Source organism: Euphorbia lathyris, chromosome 8, assembly GCF_963576675.1.
Source record: "Euphorbia lathyris chromosome 8, ddEupLath1.1, whole genome shotgun sequence".
Classification (NCBI taxonomy): Eukaryota; Viridiplantae; Streptophyta; class Magnoliopsida; order Malpighiales; family Euphorbiaceae; genus Euphorbia; species Euphorbia lathyris.
This window is the reverse complement of record NC_088917.1, coordinates 12,705,681-12,727,365: the sequence shown is the minus strand read 5'-3', so window position 1 is coordinate 12,727,365 and position 21,685 is coordinate 12,705,681. Positions and strand designations below refer to the sequence as shown.

At 30.1% G+C, this 21,685-nt stretch overlaps 1 protein-coding gene across 1 annotated transcript; it reads right to left on the bottom strand.

Annotated features, from left to right (window-relative positions):
- Positions 1–17,596: 17,596 nt before the first annotated feature.
- Positions 17,597–20,278, bottom strand: LOC136203582 (small ribosomal subunit protein uS17). The gene is made up of 6 exons (XM_065994776.1): positions 20,131–20,278; positions 19,992–20,032; positions 19,779–19,879; positions 18,131–18,275; positions 17,965–18,054; positions 17,597–17,869 (listed from the first exon to the last, which is right to left on the bottom strand). The coding sequence occupies exons 1-6, from the start codon at positions 20,140–20,142 to the stop codon at positions 17,779–17,781; spliced, it is 480 nt and encodes a 159-aa protein (XP_065850848.1). The 5' UTR covers positions 20,143–20,278; the 3' UTR covers positions 17,597–17,778.
- Positions 20,279–21,685: the final 1,407 nt, after the last annotated feature.

The following is a 21,685-nucleotide window of genomic DNA, read 5'->3' as shown; positions in this document are numbered from 1 at the left end:
ATAATAACAGACTTCGTTTTTCCTCTATTCCTTCGTCTCAAAAATTGTTGGAACATTTCTTGAGAAAAAGTTTTGTCTCTTCCATTAAGGTTTTTATCTCCATCCTCAAGGATTGGTATTCATTTCTTTTTTTTTTTAAGATCTTCAATTTTTCTTCTAAAGAATTCCACTGACATGCTTTCAACTTTAATAAAATCAAGTACTAAAAAAACTCACCTTAGGAGATGATCCAACTCTGATAACAAATGATGTAGAAAGGGTTGAGCGAAAAAATGTTGTTGAAAGTTTTAACTCTAAAAAAGCAAACAAGCTAAAGTTGGAGGTATTGAAACCCCCAATTTTAGGTATAATCCAATCCTCGAGATAAATTTAAAAATCCATTTGAAAGATTGACAAAATTTGACTTTCAACTTAAAAGAGACAATTTTATACCCATGAAACCTTAAATGGTAAAATTACACAAAATCCAGCCAAAAGCAATTATAAACAAAATAATAAAGAAAGTTAAAAGAGTTCGAGCACAAAGAAATGAAATGAGAGACCAAACAATTAATTAACAAATGAGAATGAGAGTCTCATCTGAAAAAAATATGTGTCCACGTCTTAACTAAAATCAGCTCATTCGACTTGTTTTTGACACCAAATCCTTCCTATGATGGTTTGTTTTGTGTCTCTCCCGACCTGATGATCTAAGCTTGACTATTTTTCATTTTTCATTGAAGTTCTGTCCTATAAGTATGGATTAATCTAAGCTAAGATATCTCTGAAAATTGTTCCGCAAGCTCCCTCTATGTATCGAGCATCGACCCTCGTAGGAGCGTGTGTTATAGATTCTGATGGCCCGTAGTGTTTATAGGGCTTATTCGCAATGAAGACATACATCTTTCTTTTCTTAAGGTCTAATATCGGCCTTCAGCACATGAATGACTAGGGTGAATCAACTTAAACTAATGTCGATTCACTAGCTCAAGGAAAGATGGAGATCTCACATTGAAGAGACTTTGTCTCCTGTAGTAGTTCTTATACCGACTTAGGATATAGATACAACAACTATTGATATGTTCTATTCACCACCCTTTGCTAAAATCTTTTTGAGCCTTTCCTATGTTTCGGCCAGTTCGCTTAGGGACCAACTATCTTCCCCTTACACTAAGTTGGATGAAGATGACAAAGTGTTTCTTCTTTAAAAATAAAACTTCGACTGGCTTTAAAAACAAAATTTGATTGGCTTTAAACGACGTGGTTTTAGAAAGTGTATTATCCACCATTGACAACCAATACCAAATGAGTTGTCAATAGTTAGTATAATTTACACTCATGATCCTTTAACTTTTCTCTTATTTTTATTATGGTTGTTGAAATTTAGAACGAATATCATGACTTTTGAATATTGCATTTTTACTAACACAATGACTTCATTTACCATTAACCAAGTCAAAATGATGGATGTTGTCCTGAAAATAGAAAAGCCCAATAATTAAGGTTGTCGAAATCACGTTTTTTATTTTTCAAAATCACTATTTCTTGAGATTTCTCTCTCTAAGTAGTCAAATTTTTTTAATGCTAACCGAATAACATTTAAATGATATTGAATCCAGCAAGTTTAAGAAATTTAATTCTTAAAATATATTTTCATTAGTTTATCGTAGATAGTTACTTGTTATTGGAGTGATCATATTGATTAACTCTAAAATGAGTTGTGATATTAGTAAAATGCAAAGTTTATAAACTATAATATTTGGTCTTAAAGTTCATGGCTAGAATAAAAGTAAGCTTAATACATTATTTGCTTTCTGAACTTGTTCAAAAAACTTGATCGCCCTCCTGAACTTTCAAAGTATGCTGATAATCCCCTAAACAATTGCATAAAATATCCAGATAGCTCCCTCAATTTGCGTAAAATGTAATCAATTAATCACTTGGTTGCCAAAAAAAATAAGTTGCCCTTAGATTGTTATTACATAATTCACATAATAGATTAAAATATATTAAAAAATGAAGTTCTTATTTACTGAACTGTAAAATTTGTCTTTTCTAATATTAGAATCGCATACCCGACTTGGTTGTTTTACTTTTTCAAGACACGTGCAACACACGTTCCACATATAACTTATTTTTTTTGCAATCGAGTGATCAATTGGTTACATTTTATGCAAGTTGAAGGGACTATATGGACATTTTATGCAAGTTCAGGGAGCTATCAGAACACTTTAAAACTTCAATCTTTTTGGATAAGTTTAGAGGGAAATAATGTATTATGTCACAAAAGTAAGTAAGGACAAAGTCATGCATAGTTCAGCTCAACATTTACACAACACAATAGAATGACTAACTACATTAATGAGCTCTAAACTTGATCCAAAAAACTGATATACGAAGTAAATTTTAGAGATGTCTCATTAGTTCTCCTGAACTTACTTAAAGTGAACTATTGATCTCGTGAACTTACTTAAAGTGATATATTAGTTTTATAAACTTATTTAAAGTGATATATTGATTTCGTGAACTTTTTAAAGTGATATATTAAATCCTTAAACTTTATTTAAGTGATACACATTTCAACTTTTCCAACTTTTTGTTACGTTCCCATATAAAAATAGAGAATTAATAATTATGTCAAATTAAACAAGTTTAAGTGATTATAATAAGATATTTTTTAAGTACAAAGATGAATAGGGTTTTCTATTTATTTTCAGCTCAATTAATTCACTAGTTTATCAATTTGTGAAGTTTATTTAAGGGTTAAGGTGCAAAAATACTCCTAACGTTTTGGGTCGGGAGCAATTTTACCCCTAACGTATAAAATAGTGCAATTTTACCCCTAATGTTTGTAACCAATAGCAATTTTACCCTTAACATTGATAAATTAGGTTAATTTGATAAATAATTCATCAAACTGTATTCTCAGCTATGAATCTTGTCATCTACACTTCACATGCGTGTCATTTTATCAGTAACAAATCACAAACATATGTTGAGATGTAAAAAAAAAAAAATACTGTCTTTTGTACGAATTAGACAAAAAAAATTCAAAAAATTCACCGAATTTATAAATATTAATCTCCAATTCTATTATTAAATTATAAAAAATATGAAATCTTTTTTTTAGAATGAATTGATATGTAATTGATGCAAAATAAAGAACAAAAATGTATATGTTTATAAGAATGTCTGAAATTGACCCAAATTATCAACGTTAGGGGTAAAATTGCTCTTGGTTACAAACGTTAGGGGTAAAATTGCACCATTTTAAACGTTAGGGGTAAAATTATTCTTGACCCAAAACGTTAGGGGTATTTTTGCACTTTAACCCGTTATTTAACTAATTTCAATTTATAAAAATTGTCGCTAAATTAGTGAACAAATTGAGACCACCCCAGCACTATTTTAAGATGCATTGTCGATTCATCTCATTCAGACAATAGATTAACATGGTTTTAATTAATTAATTAACATTCATGAATCAGGATACATTTGTGCTTATTCGAGGATAAAAATATAATTAGGTGGAATAATTTATAAGCTAACTATATTTAATTTATTTATTTTTATAATCCCTAAGAGGGCGAGCCTTGGCGCAACGGTAAAACGTTGTTGCCGTGTGACCTGAGGTCACGGGTTCGAGTCTTAGGAGCGGCCTCTTGCCAATTAAAAATTGGCAAGGGAAGGCTTGCCCCCAATACACCCTTGTGGTGGGACCCCTCCCCGGACCCTCGCTCAGCGGGGACGCGTAATGCGACCGGGCCGCCTTTTTTTTTTTTTTTTTAATCCCTAACTACATCAATTAATCCGATTCTGTTGGGAAAGTAGGAGAAAAACATGGGTAGTTTAAAATAGGTTTAATATATCAATTTGTCCCTGAGCTTATCCAAAAGCGTTGATTGGGAGCCTAAAATTTTAAAGTATTTCGATAACTCCCTCTATTTGTATAAAATGTTCAGTTAGCCTCGTGAACTTGTGTAAAATGTAATCCATTAATCACTCAGTTGTAAAAAAATAAGTTAAATGCGGAAAATGTATTATACACGTCTTAAAAAGAGTAAAACGATCAAAATCGGAATATGCAATTCTAATAAATTTTACAGTTGAACTATGTAAAAGCATTTTAAGGCATGTGCAACACATCTTCTGAATGTGACTTACTTTTTTACAACCGAGTGATTAATTAATTACTTTTGAGTAAATTTAGAGAGCTAACTAAATATTTTACGCAAGTTGAAGGGATGACTTTGAAAGTTGAGAAGTTGAATGAAATTTTATAAAACATAATGACAAATAAAAAACCAAAAGTTTGTGTTGGTTTGGTTCTATTTTTCAGTGTTATTTTTTATATATAGTTTTACTTCAAAATTTAAATATAAAATGTTTAGTTAAAATATAAAAATAGTTTTTCACAGTTATTTTGAAAAAAAATGAACTAATATTTATTAAAATGATAAATAACTACTAGAAACAATAAATAATAGTTATTGGGGGTGAAAATTCATTTTTATTTTTATGCTAATAAAATGATGATAAATTTTAATATAAACTTTGATAAAATAAAAAGAATAAAATTAGAAAAGTTATAAAAGGATAAAAAAAAAAATGGTCTCCGCGAGGGATGAGCCTCTGTCTCGTTAGGATAGACAGTTTGTAGGTCATTTCGGCGAGACGTACCTTCTGTGCAAAAATTCAGAACTGGTGTTATTTTTGTGGCATCTTGTTTTTTTTTATCTTGTTACACATTCATTAGTTATGTTTTTTGGGATAATTACAAATCTAGCCCAATTAAGAGGGGTCATTTATATATCTAACCCATTTTGTTTTCAGCTTACCAAATTAGACACTTTCAACCACTTTGGACAAAATTACCCTTAGTTCTATTCGATTGATCGATCTACTCCTGCTTCTTCTTCTTCTTCTTCTTCTTCTTCAATTTCTGATACCAATCGTTAGCGATTTTTGAGATTATTGACGTATTATGTTCAATTTATAGTATGTTTTTAGTTTATACGTCTGCTTTTCTCGTTCGTCTTGCCTCATTCTTCATTTGTAATGGTATCGTTTCAATTTCCTCTATTTTTCACAATTTTTCTCAATTTTCCTCCATAGTTGTCGCATTTGTGACGAAATTTATCGCATTTCGTGACAAATGCGACAACAGTTGCTGAATTTCGTCGCACATGCGACAACTCTTGTCGCATTTGTCGCATTTGTGACGAAATACAATAACTTTCGTCACAAATGCGATAACAATGGAGGAAAATATAGAAAAGCTATGAAAAATAGAAGAAATTGAAACGATACCATTACAGATGAAAAAAGAGGCAAGACGAACGAGAAAAACAAACGTATAAGCTAAAAACATACCATTTCTACGGGAAATTGAACATAATACGTCAATAATCTCAAAATCGCTAACGATTGGTATCAGAAATCGAAAAAGATGAACCGAAGAAGAAGTTGAAACGAAGAAGAAGAAGTAGATCGATCGAATAGAACTAAGGGTAATTTTGTCCAAAGTAATTGAAAGTTTCTATTTTGGTAAAATGGAAGTAAAGTGTGTTAGATATATAAATGATCCTTTTTAATTGGGTTAGATTTGTAATTAGCTTTTTAGTGGAAATATTAGGGAGTAGAATGTAGGTAGTCATGTGATATGAAGGTAGAAGATTCTTAAATCACCATTCTAGCTGGGGAACCCAACTCCAAGGGCAAAAAATGCAACTATTTCTCAAATTGATTTTCAAAATTTTTTTGTTCAGAGCAATTAAGTTTTGTTTTAAAGTTTTAATATTCAGGGGTGTTTGGTTAGACCCTTTTTTTACTCATGTCTACTTTTCCACTTAAAATGTGAGAGTTTCAAATGTTTGGTTAGAGACCTCCTATTTACTTTTTATATATGAAAAGTAGTTTTTCACAAAAGTAGTGAATGACGGGTAAACCAAACGGATCCTTCATCCGCAAATGACGGGTAAACCAAACGGATCCTTCATCTTTAAGTCTTTAATTTCATCTCTCAAATCCTCAATTTATTTGAAATCAAGTGTTCATCAATCTATCATTATCATCTTCTCCAAAAATTATAAGCTTCATTCGACATAATTCCAAGTTTCCAAAATATCAAATACTTCTTTAAATTATTAATTCCTTTTTCATTTCCATATTCAAGTATTGAACTATTCCATTCCTTATTTCACATTATTTTTTTTTTTTTTTTGCTATTCTTGAATTTTCACATTTGATACACTATGTTCTTCATTTCATTTTTTATTCGACATCTTAGAGGCAAGTTACAACTCGTTTTTGTTAAAACCTTCGGTCTATATTTGCTCAAATTTCCGTTTGATCATCCACAACAGTTATCATTCGTAAAGACGAAATTAATTTCAGCTCCAAACTTTGATGAATTGTTAATTCATTTTGAGCTTCAAGTTTTTTATTTTCAATTTCGACTTTTTCAATAATTCCATTCACACTCAATTCAATTACGACTAAATTGTTGTTGTTAAACGTAATTTCTCTACAAAGTTAACGTAGTTTTTCAGTTGTAATTATCGTTTTCTTTTCCGATTATTTGTAATCAAAACAATATTTGTAAAATCAACAAAAAGGGAAAAAAAGGTTCATTACAAATACATACCTTGTGGTATCGCCGATTTACAGATGGGTACATGCGATCTTTTTTTTTTTGCAGAAATTTTGGATGTTTTTTTATTTGGCCGATAACAACCTCAAAATGAAAATTTTCAAGAATAAAGTTGTTTAGTATCATATTTACTATGGAACCATATTTTTAATTTTTCAAAATCACCATTTTTGGAGTTTTCTTTCTCTAAACATTAACTTTATCTCCTATAAAAACAACACGTAAATGACCTCAAACCTAAAAAGTTTAAGAATTAAAGTTGCTTAAAATATTATTTAACTCCTGAAAATTTTCATTTTATTATCGTTATCAGTCAACTTCTGACAAAGTGAATCCAAATGCAAAATTTTGTAAACCACAACGCTACGTTTGTAAAATAAAAATATCATAAGTATATATCTGCAAATCGGTAAAACCACATTAATCTATATATAATTAACCAACAAAAATTCAAATCTTTATACTAAATTAATTTTTTTTGTTGTGCCATGCTAAAAAAATTTCTTTATAGTGAACTAGAAACCAAAGAATTTTTTTTATTTTTTTATTTTTCAATCTTTAAATCTTTTATTTTTTAGATGTTATTTTGCAACCCAAAGGAAAACCTTTAAAATGTTTTTTTTTTAGAGTTGACGACCCTAATTGGACTACTGCTAATAATATAAAATAATTCAAAGTCATCATTTTCTTTCTGCCATTTGCTATACACGTGCTATAATAGCCGATTTTCTACTTTTTCTATTGGAAATTTTAAAAATGTGCTTTTTTCTTGAAAGTTTAAATAAAACCTTTGTGGTTTCACTAATTTTTAGATAAATAATTGTAATTTATTTTTTTATCAAAACGATGATTGAGGTTTCATATTTTTAATAATACTATTAAAACTATCTTTAACGACCTAAAAATGAAAATTTTCAAGAATTAAAGTTGTTCAATGTCATATTTTCTATGGAACTACATTTTCGATTTTAGAAAACCATTTTTTTTGGAACTTTCTCTCTCTAAACATTAACTTTCTCTCTCTTTACCAAACATCATCTAAATAATCTCGAAATAAAAAAGTTGAAGAATTAAAGTTGCTTAGAATATTAGTAGTTCTTAAAATATGTCATTTTTGAAGTCGTCAAGGGTGATTTTAATAATATCAATCGAAAAAGTCCTTATTTTGTTAAATTTGAAGACCTTAATCCTCGTTTTGACAAAAAGTAAACCACAGTCCTTTATCTAAAAATTAGTGAAACCAAAATTTAACTCTTTTTTTTTTAGGGTTAAGGTACCAAAATAGGCCTAAGGTTTTTAGAAAAGTATCAATTTAGGCTCAACGTTCAAAATAGCACCAATATAGGCTTAACGTTTACAACATAATATCAATTTGGGTTTAACGTTTACAATACAACATCAATTTAGGCCTCACGTACAAAATAGCACCAATATAGGCTTAACGTTTACAAAATAATATAAATTTAAACTTAACGTTTACAAAATATATCCAATTTAATCTAAACGTCACAATTAAATTAACCATATTATATTCTTTTCCTATTAACTTTATATGTTATCTTTTTATTTAGTTATATATTTTCTTATTTATTATAATACAATTAATTAGTATTCTTGCCCATTAAAACCTTATATTTGTTTTTCATCAACCATTCCATAACCCTTAAATTATATGACTCATGTAATATATGGAAACTAAAAGTTTCGAAATATTGTGGAAAATTCAATTACTTTTAATTTGTATATATTACATTAGCAATGAAATTTAGTAGTCATGGAATCATTGATGAAAAACAAATATAAGATCTTAATGGACAAAAATACTAATTAATTGTATTATAATAAATAAGAATATAAAACTAAATAAAAAGTAACATATAAAGTTAATAGGGAAATGAAAGAATATAATATGATTAATTTAATTATGACATTTAGTTTAAATTGTATATATTTTGTAAACGTTAAGCTTAAATTCGTATTATTTTGTAAACGTTAAGCTTATATTGGTGTTATTTTGTACGTAAGACCTAAATTGATGCTATATTATAAACGTTAAGTCTAAATTGAAATTATGTTGTAAACGTTAAGCCTATATTGGTGCTATTTTGAACTTTGAACCTAAATTGATACTTTTCCAAAAACCTTAATCCTATTTTGATACCTTATCTTTTTTTTTTAATTAGGAAAAAACAGGGCTACACCAAGTAGCTAACTAGTGTGTCTAAATAATCCTTTCTAGGAAGAGAAAGGAATTCGGCAAGAGCAGAGGGAATATCACTACCAAGAGAGACTCATGATTAGCCTTTTATTCTCTTCTAGGTGGATGTGGCCGAGCTTCATAGTACGTCTGGAAATTTCGTGTTGGAGTTGTGTTCGTATCGTGTCATTTTCATGTTTGTATTGAAAAGATTAAATCTAAATCCAATCCAAAAATTTCGTATCATAATCGTATTAAACTGTTCAACTTAGTGTCGATTTCGTATCGTGTTTTTGGATTATTTATAAATTTGTTATGCATATATATTAATGATAACTTTAAGAATATAAGAAGATATGTTACTTTTTTTTTTTTTTTAATACTCAATCTCATTTTTATAGTAGTATACAGGGGTGCACACAAAAATCCGAAAAACCGAAAAACCAAACCGAAAATAAGGTTAACCGAAACCGATGGACTAATGTACGGTTTTTAATTTTTAAAATAGTGATTAATGGTTACGGTTACGGTTTTCATATTCTAAAAACCGCGGTTAACCGAAACCGACCGAATTCAATTAAATATATAAAAATATATTTATTTATATTTATACTTATACATATAATTATACATTATCCCACTTAAAATAAATATAGGGATCAATGGCAAAAATTTAATAAGAAACACTAATTATTTTCGGTGATTAAGACTCAAGGATGGAATATTTCATTCTAAATGTTGTGTACTACTCCCTCCGTTTTTTATTATATGACGTTTTGGACATTTGAATTTGTTCATTTTTATATGTCGTTTTGTATTACCAATGCACTTTTTACAATACTTTCTCTAATTTGCCCCTATTTATTGTAAGAGAGAGATATAGTTATTAATGCAAATTATCTTAATTAAGTCATAAAAATTAATAAGAGAGAGAAATTTTGCATAGAAAGTAGAGATCCAGGAGAAAAGTATTAAGGGTACATTAGTCATTTTAATAGTCTCATTAATATTGCATTGGTCTTGATGAAAAACCTTAAACGACATATAAAAAAGAATGGAGGGAGTATCAAATTTGTCATAAAGTAGATAATTAGTGAAATTAATATAAATGGATAGGGTTTAGTTGGTAAAGCACGGATGATAAGGATTCTAGTCCAAAAAACATGGTAATCTAATGCCTTAAAGAGTTGTTGTAAGGGAAAAATGCAGTGTCCAATCCATAGTCCACATGTACATAATGCACGCACATCTCCTTCTCTGTCGTTAATCTCTTCAACTCGTTATTGACTCATCGTTCCACTCACAATAAAAATTAGAAGTTTTATTATTATTATTATTTTATTTACTAATAGTTAGAAACCGAAATAAAAGGTTAACCGACCGAAATAATTGGTTAATCGAATAGTGGTTAACCGAATTTAGTGGACTAGTGTATGTTTATTGTTTTCAAAAAACCGATAAAATGGTTAACCGACCAAATTAACCTTAATGGACTGGTTGACCGACCACGTGCACCCCTAGTAGTATGTTAACACAAACTATCGAAAAGCCCGCTAATATCATGTTAAGTAGTCATATAATGTGTTTATAAAATTTTAGGAGGCTTGAATCATATTTGTATAAGTAATAATTATAATTTTATTATGGTGAAACTCTTAACCTGTTGGTTGAGAGCTTACTTATGACCCTAGAACTCATGAGTTCGAATCACATAGGATGAGGTGAGTTGAGGGTTTTTTTCTTTCTCTTTAATGTAATCTTCTTTTCTTTAATATAAATGCATTGTGCACAACTTTAAAAAAATAGTGTTATAATTTTATTATCTTTATTAATAAAATGATATATAAAAATACGAGAGAATATAATAATAATTTGAAATATTTGTGTCATTTTTGGATTAGCATGTCAACCCTAACCCAACCAAAAAATCTACGTATCAATTTCATGTCAACACAAAAATAACACATTACCTACTAAGCTAAATCCAAATACTAAAATTATGTATAGATTTTTTATTTTGTGTACTTTTATCATCTCTACTTGCTACTAGTAAAATAAAGTATAATTGGTTTTAAAAACCTATCACACACCTATAGTTATTTCATTTGGACCTTATGTACAAAAAAATTTATTGATTTGTTATCTTTAAAAGATAAGGTGACATACAAAACGAACTTACGCATTTTTTTTATCTATAGCATGCACATGACACTTCATCTGTCAAAAATGAAATATAAGGTGTCAAAAATGATGTAACTATTTCTTCTTCTCGCATGTGAGGCATCATAATCAAATTACAATGACCTTCCTCAGAGCAAGTGACAAACATCCATCTCTACAACATGGCACATATCTCCATCTTGATAAGCCCCAATGACGAAAAAAGCTTTACACTGGTGCGTAACTCGAAGCTTTATCCACCTCGTTGACCAAACCAATACGACAAGGTCTAGGATGTGGCTCAGGAACCAAACCAAACTTGCTCAAAGCGGCTCGACTAATGACATTCACTTGGCTTCCTTCTTGGACTATCACCTCTCATTTCTTCCTAAGAACTAAGCACCAAGTTTTAAACAATTGATGCCTTGGATCATGCTCGTCCTACTAGACATTAGCACTCTCGTCAACAAATAAACAACATGTCCATCGTCCTCCTCATCACTTTCATAGGTATCCCCATTTTGGCTCCACTCGACGTCCTCCAACTCATCTTTATCATAATATAACCTTTTTCCATCATTTTCATAAGTAACCTCGTTTTGGTTCCATTCAACGTTTCGAAACTCATCCTCATCATGGTAAATTTCATCAACTTCATCATAATCAAATTCATCCTCATCATGATATTATTGCAGTAAGTTTCTTTGCAATCGATCCAATTGTAATATCTTTTTCTTCTCGATTAGCAAATGTGGTCGCCCATATTGTTGCACGATATACTATTTTCAATGCTAGCAAGTTTTTTTTTTATTCCTAATTGGTTGATTAATTATTTTCGTGTAAGGATCTTTTTTTTTTCCTCATTTGATCATTTCGTTGCTCAAATAAGGTTTTAGATTTAAATAAATTCTGAATAAAATGATTTCAAATGAGAATATACAATATACTTAAAAGAATATTCTAATTTAGTTTTTCTTAAAGATTATTTTTAAAATATATATTCATATATAGACAGTGACATTATTTATTTTACAAAAGCTTATAATTTTACATATATTTATATTTGAAAACTTATCCAACTCAAATAAGTTATATTTTTAAATTTATATAGAAATTGTACCTTGTATTTTTTTTTTGACAACAAATTGTACCTTGTATTAAAAAAGATAAAGAAGCATTACTATTTTTTTTTACAATTACTTACATTATAATTATAATAACAATAACAATAAATAAAACTGTCCGAGTTACTATTAAAAAACAACGTCCTATAATTATTTTAGAATAAAAATTAATTAACATTTAGAGTCCATTTAGTTTACCTACTATTTAATATTATTGTTATTTTCCCAAAAAACATACATTCTCTAGTTTTTATAAAAAGCTACTTTTCAATTATAAAAGCAAATAGACACTATCTAACAAAACACTTAAAACTCTCTCTTTTAAAATGAAAAAGTAAACAGAAGGTGAAAAAGAATAACCAAACACTTCTCTACTGTTAATATGTAACAAACAAACAATTAATAATAACAGTAAAAAATAAAGAATTGAATTAAATAGGTAAAAAAACAGCTAGAGCACTTCAACCTCTAAATCAAAACTCCACCTAATTTATTTACCCAAAGAATAAGAAGTTATTTGTTATCAATTTATTCAAAGAATACAATATTTGGTTGGAGGAATATTTATGGGCTAATTACAAATCTAGTCCAACCAAAAAGGTCCATTTACATATCTAACCCACTTTGCTTCAATATCACCAAATTAGACACTTTCATCCACTTTGGACAAGAATACTCTTATTTCAATTCATCTTATTTCTCAGATTCTGAATGTCTTTCTCGTCATCCCAAACGGGCGAAAAGACGGTGGTTTATAGAGAGAAGAGATTTTGTTTCGTTCAACCTTTGAAGAACTAGTGTTTGCGGAAGAGGATTAGGAAGGAAATCTTAAAAAATAAGAAAGAAAAAAAAAATCTAACAATTTAACTGCTGTGACGTCGCATTTGTGACGAATTCGTCGCAAATGCGACAAGATTTGTTGCATTTGCGACAACGGTTGTCGCATTTGCGACGAAATGCGAAAGCAGTTGTCGCATTTGCAACAAAATGCGACAGCGATTGTTGCATTTGTGAAGTGGTGTCGCATTTGTGACGAAATGCGATAAATTCGTCATAAATGCGATAACAATGGAGGAAATTGACGAAAAATGGTGGAAAATAGAGGAAATTGAAACAATACCATTACAGATAAAGAAAGAGGCAAGACTAGCAAGAAAAACATGTATATAAGCTAAAAACATACCATTTCTACGGGAAATTAAACATAATACTTCAATAATCACTAACGATTGGTATCAGAAATTGAAGAACATGAACCGAAGAAGAAGAAGAAGGAGGAGGAGAAGAACCAATCGAAGAAGAAAGAAGAAGAATCGAACAAAGAAGAAGATTCGATTGAAGAAGAAAGAAGAAGAAGAATCGATCGAAGAAGAAGAATGGATCGAATAGAAATATGGGTATTCTTGTCAAAAGTGGATGAAAGTGTCTAATTTGGTGATATTGAAGCAAAGTGGGTTAGATATGTAAATGGACCATTTTAATTGGGCTAGATTTGTAATTAGCCCAATATTTATTTAATCCACCTAATTTATTTACCCAAAACCAAAATTTTCAGTTTAATAATTAATTATACACAAAGCAAACAGTTAATAATATTCAGTTATTCCACCTAATTTATTTACCAAAAAAAAACCAAAATTTCAATTTAATACTTAATTATACACAAAGCAAACAGTTATGATACCTAACTTGAACCGGTAAATTACATCATCTCTACTAACTTTTACTTATTTACATCATTAAACATCAAACTTTAACTTATTTTACACTTTTTAACGTTATTATCCCTAAACTCAAATTAACGTCTCAAAATACAAACATCTAAAATTTAAAGTTTTTTTAAAAGCACATTTATCATTGAACCACATTTTTTATTTTCCAAAATCACATTTTTCAAAACATTCTCGTTCTAAACATTCACTTTTTAAACGACATAAAAAAAATTGAAGGATAAAAAATGCTTAAAATATCATCAATCCTTCAATTCTTGTAATTTTATATATTGAAGCCGTCAATTGTCATTTTGAGGCGCTAATTGCAATTTAGTGACTATTTTATGAAGAATGTAAAGTTGAGTAACTTTTATTTTCATTTTGAAGTTTAGTGGACATATCGTAAAAATGAGTAAAGTTCTAACCAAACGACACCTAAACAGCATCAAAACAAAACAAAAATCAAGGCCTAATGCTTCCCCAACCCCCTTAACTTGTCCAAATTAATCACTTTACCCCCTCAACTCATCGAATGTTCTATTTACCCCCTTAACTCAATAAAAGTGGTATTTCTCATCCCATCAACTTGTCCATTTATTCCCCAAACTCATAGAATATTCTATTTACCCCCTTAACTCCATAAAAGTGGTATTTTCCACCCCTTACAATCCGTTATCGAAGCCTAAATTGATAATTTTTTTTTAAACGTTATACCTATATTTATGCTATTTTGTAAGTGGAACCTAAATTGATACTTTTCCAAAAATCATAGACCTATTTTGGTACATTATCCCTACATATAATGCATTTTACTTGTTTATATTAATGTTCTTGTTATTTGTATTTTTTATTCGTTCTTTCTCTTTTCAACTTTTTTTACTACTATAAAGGGATAAGAAATACCATTTTTAAGGAGTTAAGAAAGTAAATAAGATCATAAGTAGTGAGAAATACCACTTTTATAGAGTTAATAGGGTTAGGATATTCCGATGAGTTGAGAAGAGGTAAAATGATAAATTTGGACAAGTTAAGGGGTGAGAAATGACATTTTTATGGAGTTAAAAGGGTAAATAGGATATTCGATGAGTTGGAGGGGTAAAATGACCAATTTGGACAAGTTAAGGGGACTGGAGAAGCATTAAGCCAAAAATCAAAGAATTAAAGTTGTTTAAAATATCATAAATTCTTGAAATTTTATATTTCGAGACTGTTAATAGTCATTTTGAAGCCTTACTTGAATTTTAATGACCATAATATGTGAAAAAGTGCAAAGTTGAGTAATTTTTATACGGGATAGGGTGCAAAAATTCTCTAACGTTTACATCTATGAGCAATTTTACTCCTAACGTTTAAAATAATGCAATTTACCCATAACATTGGCAGACAAGAGTAATTATCTAACTTTTATCGTTAAAAGCAATTTTACCCCTAACGTTTAAAATAATGCAATTTACTCCTAACATTAGTAGATAAGAGCAATTCTACCCCTAACATTGTCAAGTTAGATTAATTTGAGAAATAATTTATCAAACAGTTTTTTCGGTCATGAATATTGTTATATACACTTCACATTTAAATTATTTTATCATCAATTAGTAACAAATCATAAACATACAATCAAACGTGAAAAATTAAAAATATATTTTTTTTTGTACGAGTTGGACAAAAAAATTCAAAAAATCTCATCGTATTTATAAATATTAATCTCCAAGTTTATTCATAAAAAATATGATTTTTTTAAAACAAACTGATATGCAATTTGTGCAAATTAATTAACAAAATATTTGTATTTTATAATAATGTCTGAAATTGGCCAAACTTGTAAATATTAGCAGTAAAATTGCTCTTGAATGCTAACGTTATGGATAAAATTGTACTATTTTAGACGTTAGAAGTAAAATTGTTCATGGCTATAAATATTAGAGGTATTTTTATCTCTTATCCTTTTTATATTACGCTTTGAATTTTAGAGACCATACTGCAAAAAAAATAAAGTTCAGTGTTCATAGTTGTAATTTACCACTAAACTAACGGAAAGCAAACAACTTAATTTTTAATTAATTATACGCCAAATCAAAAAACAAACAGCCTTTAAAAGATAGGGCTAATTACAAATCTAGTCCAATTAAGAAGGGTCTTTTACATATCTAACCCACTTTGCTTCCATCTTACCAAATTAGACACTTTCAACCATTTTGGACAAAATTACCCTTAGTTCTATTTCAATCATCGATCTACTTCTTCTTCCGTTTTTTCTTCTTCCGCTTCTTCTGGTTCTTCTTCTTCTTCTTCTTCTACTTCTACTTCTTCTTCGTTTCAACTTCTTATTCGGTTCATCTTCTTCAATTTCTGATACCAATCATTAGCGATTTTTGAGTTAACTTCCCGTAGAAATGGTATGTTTTTAGCTTATACGTTTGCTTTTCTTGTTGGTCTTGCCTCTTTTTTCATCTGTAATGATATCGTTTCAATTTTCTCTATTTTTCATAATTTTTTTCAATTTTCCTCCATTATTGTCGCATTTGTGACGAAATTTGTCGCATTTCGTCACAAATGGAGCTGTTGCATTTCGTCACAAATGCGACAAGAGCTGTCGCATTTCATCACAAATGCGACAGCTCTTGTCGCATTTGTGACGAAATGCGAAAAAGTTGAAGAAAGAGGCAAGCCCAACAAGAAAAGCAAACGTATAAGCTAAAAACATACAATTTCTACGGGAAATTGAACATAATACGTCAATAATCTCAAAAATCGCTAATGATTGATATCAAAAATTGAAGAAGATGAACCAAAGAAGAACCAGAAGAAGAAGAAAAAGAAGAAGATCGATGATTGAATAGAACTAAGGGTAATTTTGTCCAAAATGGTTAAAAGTGTCTAATTTAGTAAATTGGAAGTAAAGTGGTTTAGATATGTAAAATGCCCTTCTTAATTGGGCTAGATTTGTAATTAGCCCTAAAAGATATCACATCCACGCGCATCTCAACGGCAAACCACTACTCCAGTCCACCACGCTCGCCCCACGGTTTCTTCGTCTCTGTTTCCAGCTTATATATATACTCAAACTCCTCATCCTTATCCACTCTTCATCTCAAAACTCATATAAACAGCCTTTAAAAGATATCACATCCTCATGCTAACGTTTGAGTACCCTCTATTGGATATAAGTCTTATATACTTTATATACTTTTTCAAAACTGAATTGAAGTGTAAATTTCATTTTATGTATGCAAAGCAAAGGCTAGAAAAAATTAGTCTATTTGTTGTATGTCTTGTATTTGTTCAATTAAACTGAAAAAGTCAATCACTTCTCTATACTTTGAAAAAAAAATTATTAACCCCTTGAACTTACTAAATGTATGAAAAATAACTATTACTAAACTTCTTAAAATGTATGAAAAATAACCATTAGCCCCATGAACTTTCTTTAAGCGACCTATTGGCCCATGAAATATTCCAAAATTTCTCCTAACTTCACCACATGGTGGATTTTAAGGGGTAAATATTTCACCTTAAACAAATTCAGTGGGTAAATTGACTTTTTTGAATAAGTACACGGGGCTGGGGAAGTATTAAGCCATTATAAGGGATCCCTAACACGAATGCATCACTAGGACCTTAGATAACATTCATCATTCACCTGTGCATAACCAATGAATGCCATCAAAAGATAAAAGGCATTGATCATGTGCCAAATTACCATAGCACAGAAAAATTTCAGGAACTGCACCTGTGACAGGTTTTTCCAAGATAATCGGCAAAACAACAGGGGTAGAGTGCAACGATTGAGAGCAAAACTTATAACTTTCCAAGAACAATAATATTTGATCGTACAAAAATGGAACATTCAACATAAAAATTAAATTAAGTGTCTGATTGGGTAAAGACCGGCTGAAATTTCATATAACTATTCCTCACAAAAACTAATCGAATTCAATAAGAGCCCTGCATAACTCACATAGCTGTGAATGCTTTCTTTACACCACCAGAAGAACCAGCTGGTACCACTTTTAAGACGTTGAACCTTACAGTCTTGGACAAAGGCCTGCAAATGGAAGAAGATCCATATTCTGTTACCAAACAAGACGAGGTACTTCATAAACATAAATAACAAGCTTATATGAAAAAATGAAATTTAACCTGCATTGGCCAATAATAACATGGTCTCCCTCTTTCACACGGAAGCATGGTGATATGTGTGCTGGAATGTTGGAATGTCGCTTCTCGTACCTAAAGGTCACGAGACAAAGTTAGGATAACCATGGCTACAACGTGGAGCATAAAAACCAAAATTGAAATCACTTGCCTCTGGTATTTCTGGATGAAATGCAGGTAATTGCGTCTTACAATGATGGTCCTGTTCATCTTTGCACTGTGGCAGGTACCAGCAAGTATACGGCCTCTGATAGAGACAGTACCAGTGAATGGGCATTTCTTATCAATATATGTCCCTGCAACCACAATAAAATAGCTTTCAATGACAATATACCTCGTTCAGCTGTAAATTTTGCACCAATTTTCATATTCATGGTCTACAAGTATCAAATTTCACTACCATGCCATCCACTCAAACCAGTAGATACGAGGGGACTTTGAAGAAACACACAAATTTAGAATTTACAAATTAGAATTTTATCATTTCTGTTGTTTGCCAATTTCTTTTATACTAATTCGATCACTGCATCACATGGTCATATCAATACAAGAAACAAGCTAGCTATGGAAAAAGAAACTGAAATGAAAATTATATTTGTTAAACATATAACAGGAAAGAGGGGGCAACATGTAAATATTAAAAATATATAGACATTTATAATGTTTAAAAAAATAAGGATGCATACCTAACTACATATATCTACATCAAAAAATTACATAAAATCACACAATAGAGGGGGAAAAGTGATCTTTTTTCATTTTGAAAGCTTGTAGAAGATGATCTAGAAAATATTAGGGCTTTACTAAACATGTTTAGCATTGATCCACTTCTGAAAACACATTACATCCTAGGAAACCAATTTCCAAATTTAAAGAAACAAGTTCCCAATTTTCTAAATTACAGAACCATGAAACGAAACATATGGCAAAAGTTTCAGTTTCTAAAATGTTTCTGCCACGTTGAACACTTTAAATCAAAGTTATTGTGCAACATTCCACTAAAAAAATATAAGTTATTGTGCAACATAAGGTACTTCCTACTTCAGAAATAATTGCATCTACAAATCTATTACTTTCACAAGATTGCCAAACCACTATTTTATTATAGACCTGTAGCAGCTAATATACAACAAGTGAAGGGAGCTTAGAATTAACACTAATAGACCTGTACATAAACACTAGTTGTCTTTTTAATGTCATTTTCATTGAATACTCCAACACAGCAGAATGGGCCAATTAGAATTACTGTAAGTTTCATTATAAAATTTCTGCAAACTATTCTGAACTAGAACACTTACATCCCCATTCCCCACAGACACAAGTACATTTTTCTTCAAACCTTTAAGGCAATCTTCTTTGTAGTTTATGCTTTGTCAGGATAGGGTACATGGAGGGTTATAGAGAGGGAAAGGAAAGGTTTTGACAGGAAAGTGCAAATAATTTGGGGCTTTAAGATTTAGAACAAAAAATAAGACAGATGCCAAAAGTCTAAACTACAACAAAAAAAAATTAAACTAAACAAAAGATGCAAAACAATCAAATATATAAACATCAATTTCATAACAATGAAAAATCAATTTATTTTGTAGCTTTAAGATTTGGAACAAAAAATAAGACAGATGGAACAAGTCTAAACTCCATAGAAAATTTAAACTAAAGCAAAAAAATCAAATATATAAACATTAATTTCATAACAAAGAAAAATCAATTTATTCCTGAGGATCTTATTCTAAAGATGCAAAAAATTGAGATCACCAACAAAAGCATTACAATTAAATGAAAGATAAAAAGAATCAAACCATCAATGGCCTCTCTGGGAGTCTTAAAGCCTAAACCAATGCTCTTCCAAAACCGATTGCCTCCTTTTCCAGGTCTCTTTCCTTTCCCCGACTTCTTCGAGCTACAAAATCCCAAATCTCCTTATTTTAACAACCGTTCAACAAAATACAAAACCTAGCTAAGAAAATCAAACCGAATGAAAAAAAAGGAAGGATCGTAAGGAGTAAACTTACGCTAAGAACACCTTGGGCTGCTTCAAGAATGCCTTCTCTGTCTGTAACAGTAAAATAAGAAAAAGCAAAGGAAAATCATTATTTACACAATAAAGATAAGATCGGAGGAAAAACGGAGAAAGAAGCGAAGGAGCTGAACCTGTTCGGCCATTGCTACGGATTGTGGAGAATCGAGAAGAGGGGAACAGCAGAGGAAGCTCAAGTAATAAAAACCCTAGTCTAATAAGGCAAACCGCGGCAGCATAGCTTTATATAGTCTTGTTGCCCTAATCAGGTCAATGACTAAATTACCCTTTACAGCCAGTGAGTTTAAGTAATTTATATCTTCTGTCCGAAATTATTGAATTTTATATTAGAATACTGTAATTTATGAATTTTTTCTTTATGACTATAAAAGACTTTTTTTTTTTTTTTTTTAAGAAACTATAAAAGACTCTTTGTATGGGGAATTTAAGTAAATTGCTCTAATTGGGTGTTATATTTCGTTGCATAATTACTTCATTTTTCACATATGTTTGTATTTTAAATTTGTATTTTATAAATACTGTTTTTTTTTTTTTTGTGAAGTATTGTATTTTTAACGGTTTATTGATCTCATGTTGTTTAGATTACCGTCTATGTGATTTGTTTCGGTTTTAATATCGATCTTTATCATTTTCTCTCATTATTGATTTCATGTTGTTTAAATTGCCTTCTATGTGATTTGTTTTGGTTTAATGTGGATCTTTATCATTTTCTCTCATTTTTCTATTTTAATTTTTTTCCCACCTGAATTTAGGGGTAAATTACATATGTGGTGTACAACCTTTACCCTGTTTCACATTTTGGTGTACAATCTTCAATTTTGCACATAAAAGTGTACAACCTTTTAGTGACCTCCCACTAAAGTGTACAACCGGTAATTGTGACCGGTCAACCCTAAGTCAACTCGCCACATCAGCATTTCCATTTAAAAAAGTTGGACCCACTCTTGTGAAATTACTAAAATACCCTTATCTTTAAGTAATTACTAAAATGACATTCTCTCCTTCTTCTTCCTTACCCTTTTTCTTTCTAACACTTCTCTCTAACTCCTCTCTCTCTCTCTCTAAAAAGCTATTTATCTTCCCTTCTCTCTCTAACTCACCTCTCTCTCTCTCTAAACGAAAATATGAATTAACACTACCCAAAAAGTATACAACACCAACTTATTTGTCCAAAAGAAAAAAGATTTGCAGTCTGTATAGAAGGCAATTCCTTTTAGAGAGCTTTACATATCTGTGTAAAAAAAATCGTTGACTGTGTAAAAAATGGAAGCATCAATTCACAGTACATAATGTATAATGGAAAAGGAAACTTCAAAATAGAAATAAATGAACTAAATCAACCTTCATACTAATATAAAAGAAAAAGGAATCGACCACAAAATTGAAAATCGTGGCAGTTGTAAAGTGTGCGATTGCATTAGGAATGACAGACAAAATTGAAAATCACAAATCCCTAATTCCACTCTCTGATCTATCATCAACCCTTAACTTCAATCCATCCTACCTCCGCATAATGAGATGTTTAATTCATCAAAAAAAATTTTGCCAGAAAAATCTGCCATTAATGGTTCCACAAGGTATGAACAAATACCTCTCTATCGCTCTCTATCTCTCTCTCTCTCTCTCTCTCTTGGAAACTACTGGGTCCTGGAGAAAAATAGCTTAAAA

Excerpts from the sequence above, each read along its gene's own strand:
- LOC136203582 (XM_065994776.1), bottom strand. Across the intron at positions 19,880-19,991 it reads CAGCCCAAGGTGTTCTTAGC|CTCGAAGAAGTCGGGGAAAG; the intron begins GTAAGTTTACTC and ends GGGATTTTGTAG. Across the intron at positions 18,276-19,778 it reads TCCCAGAGAGGCCATTGATG|GGACATATATTGATAAGAAA; the intron begins GTTTGATTCTTT and ends TTGTGGTTGCAG.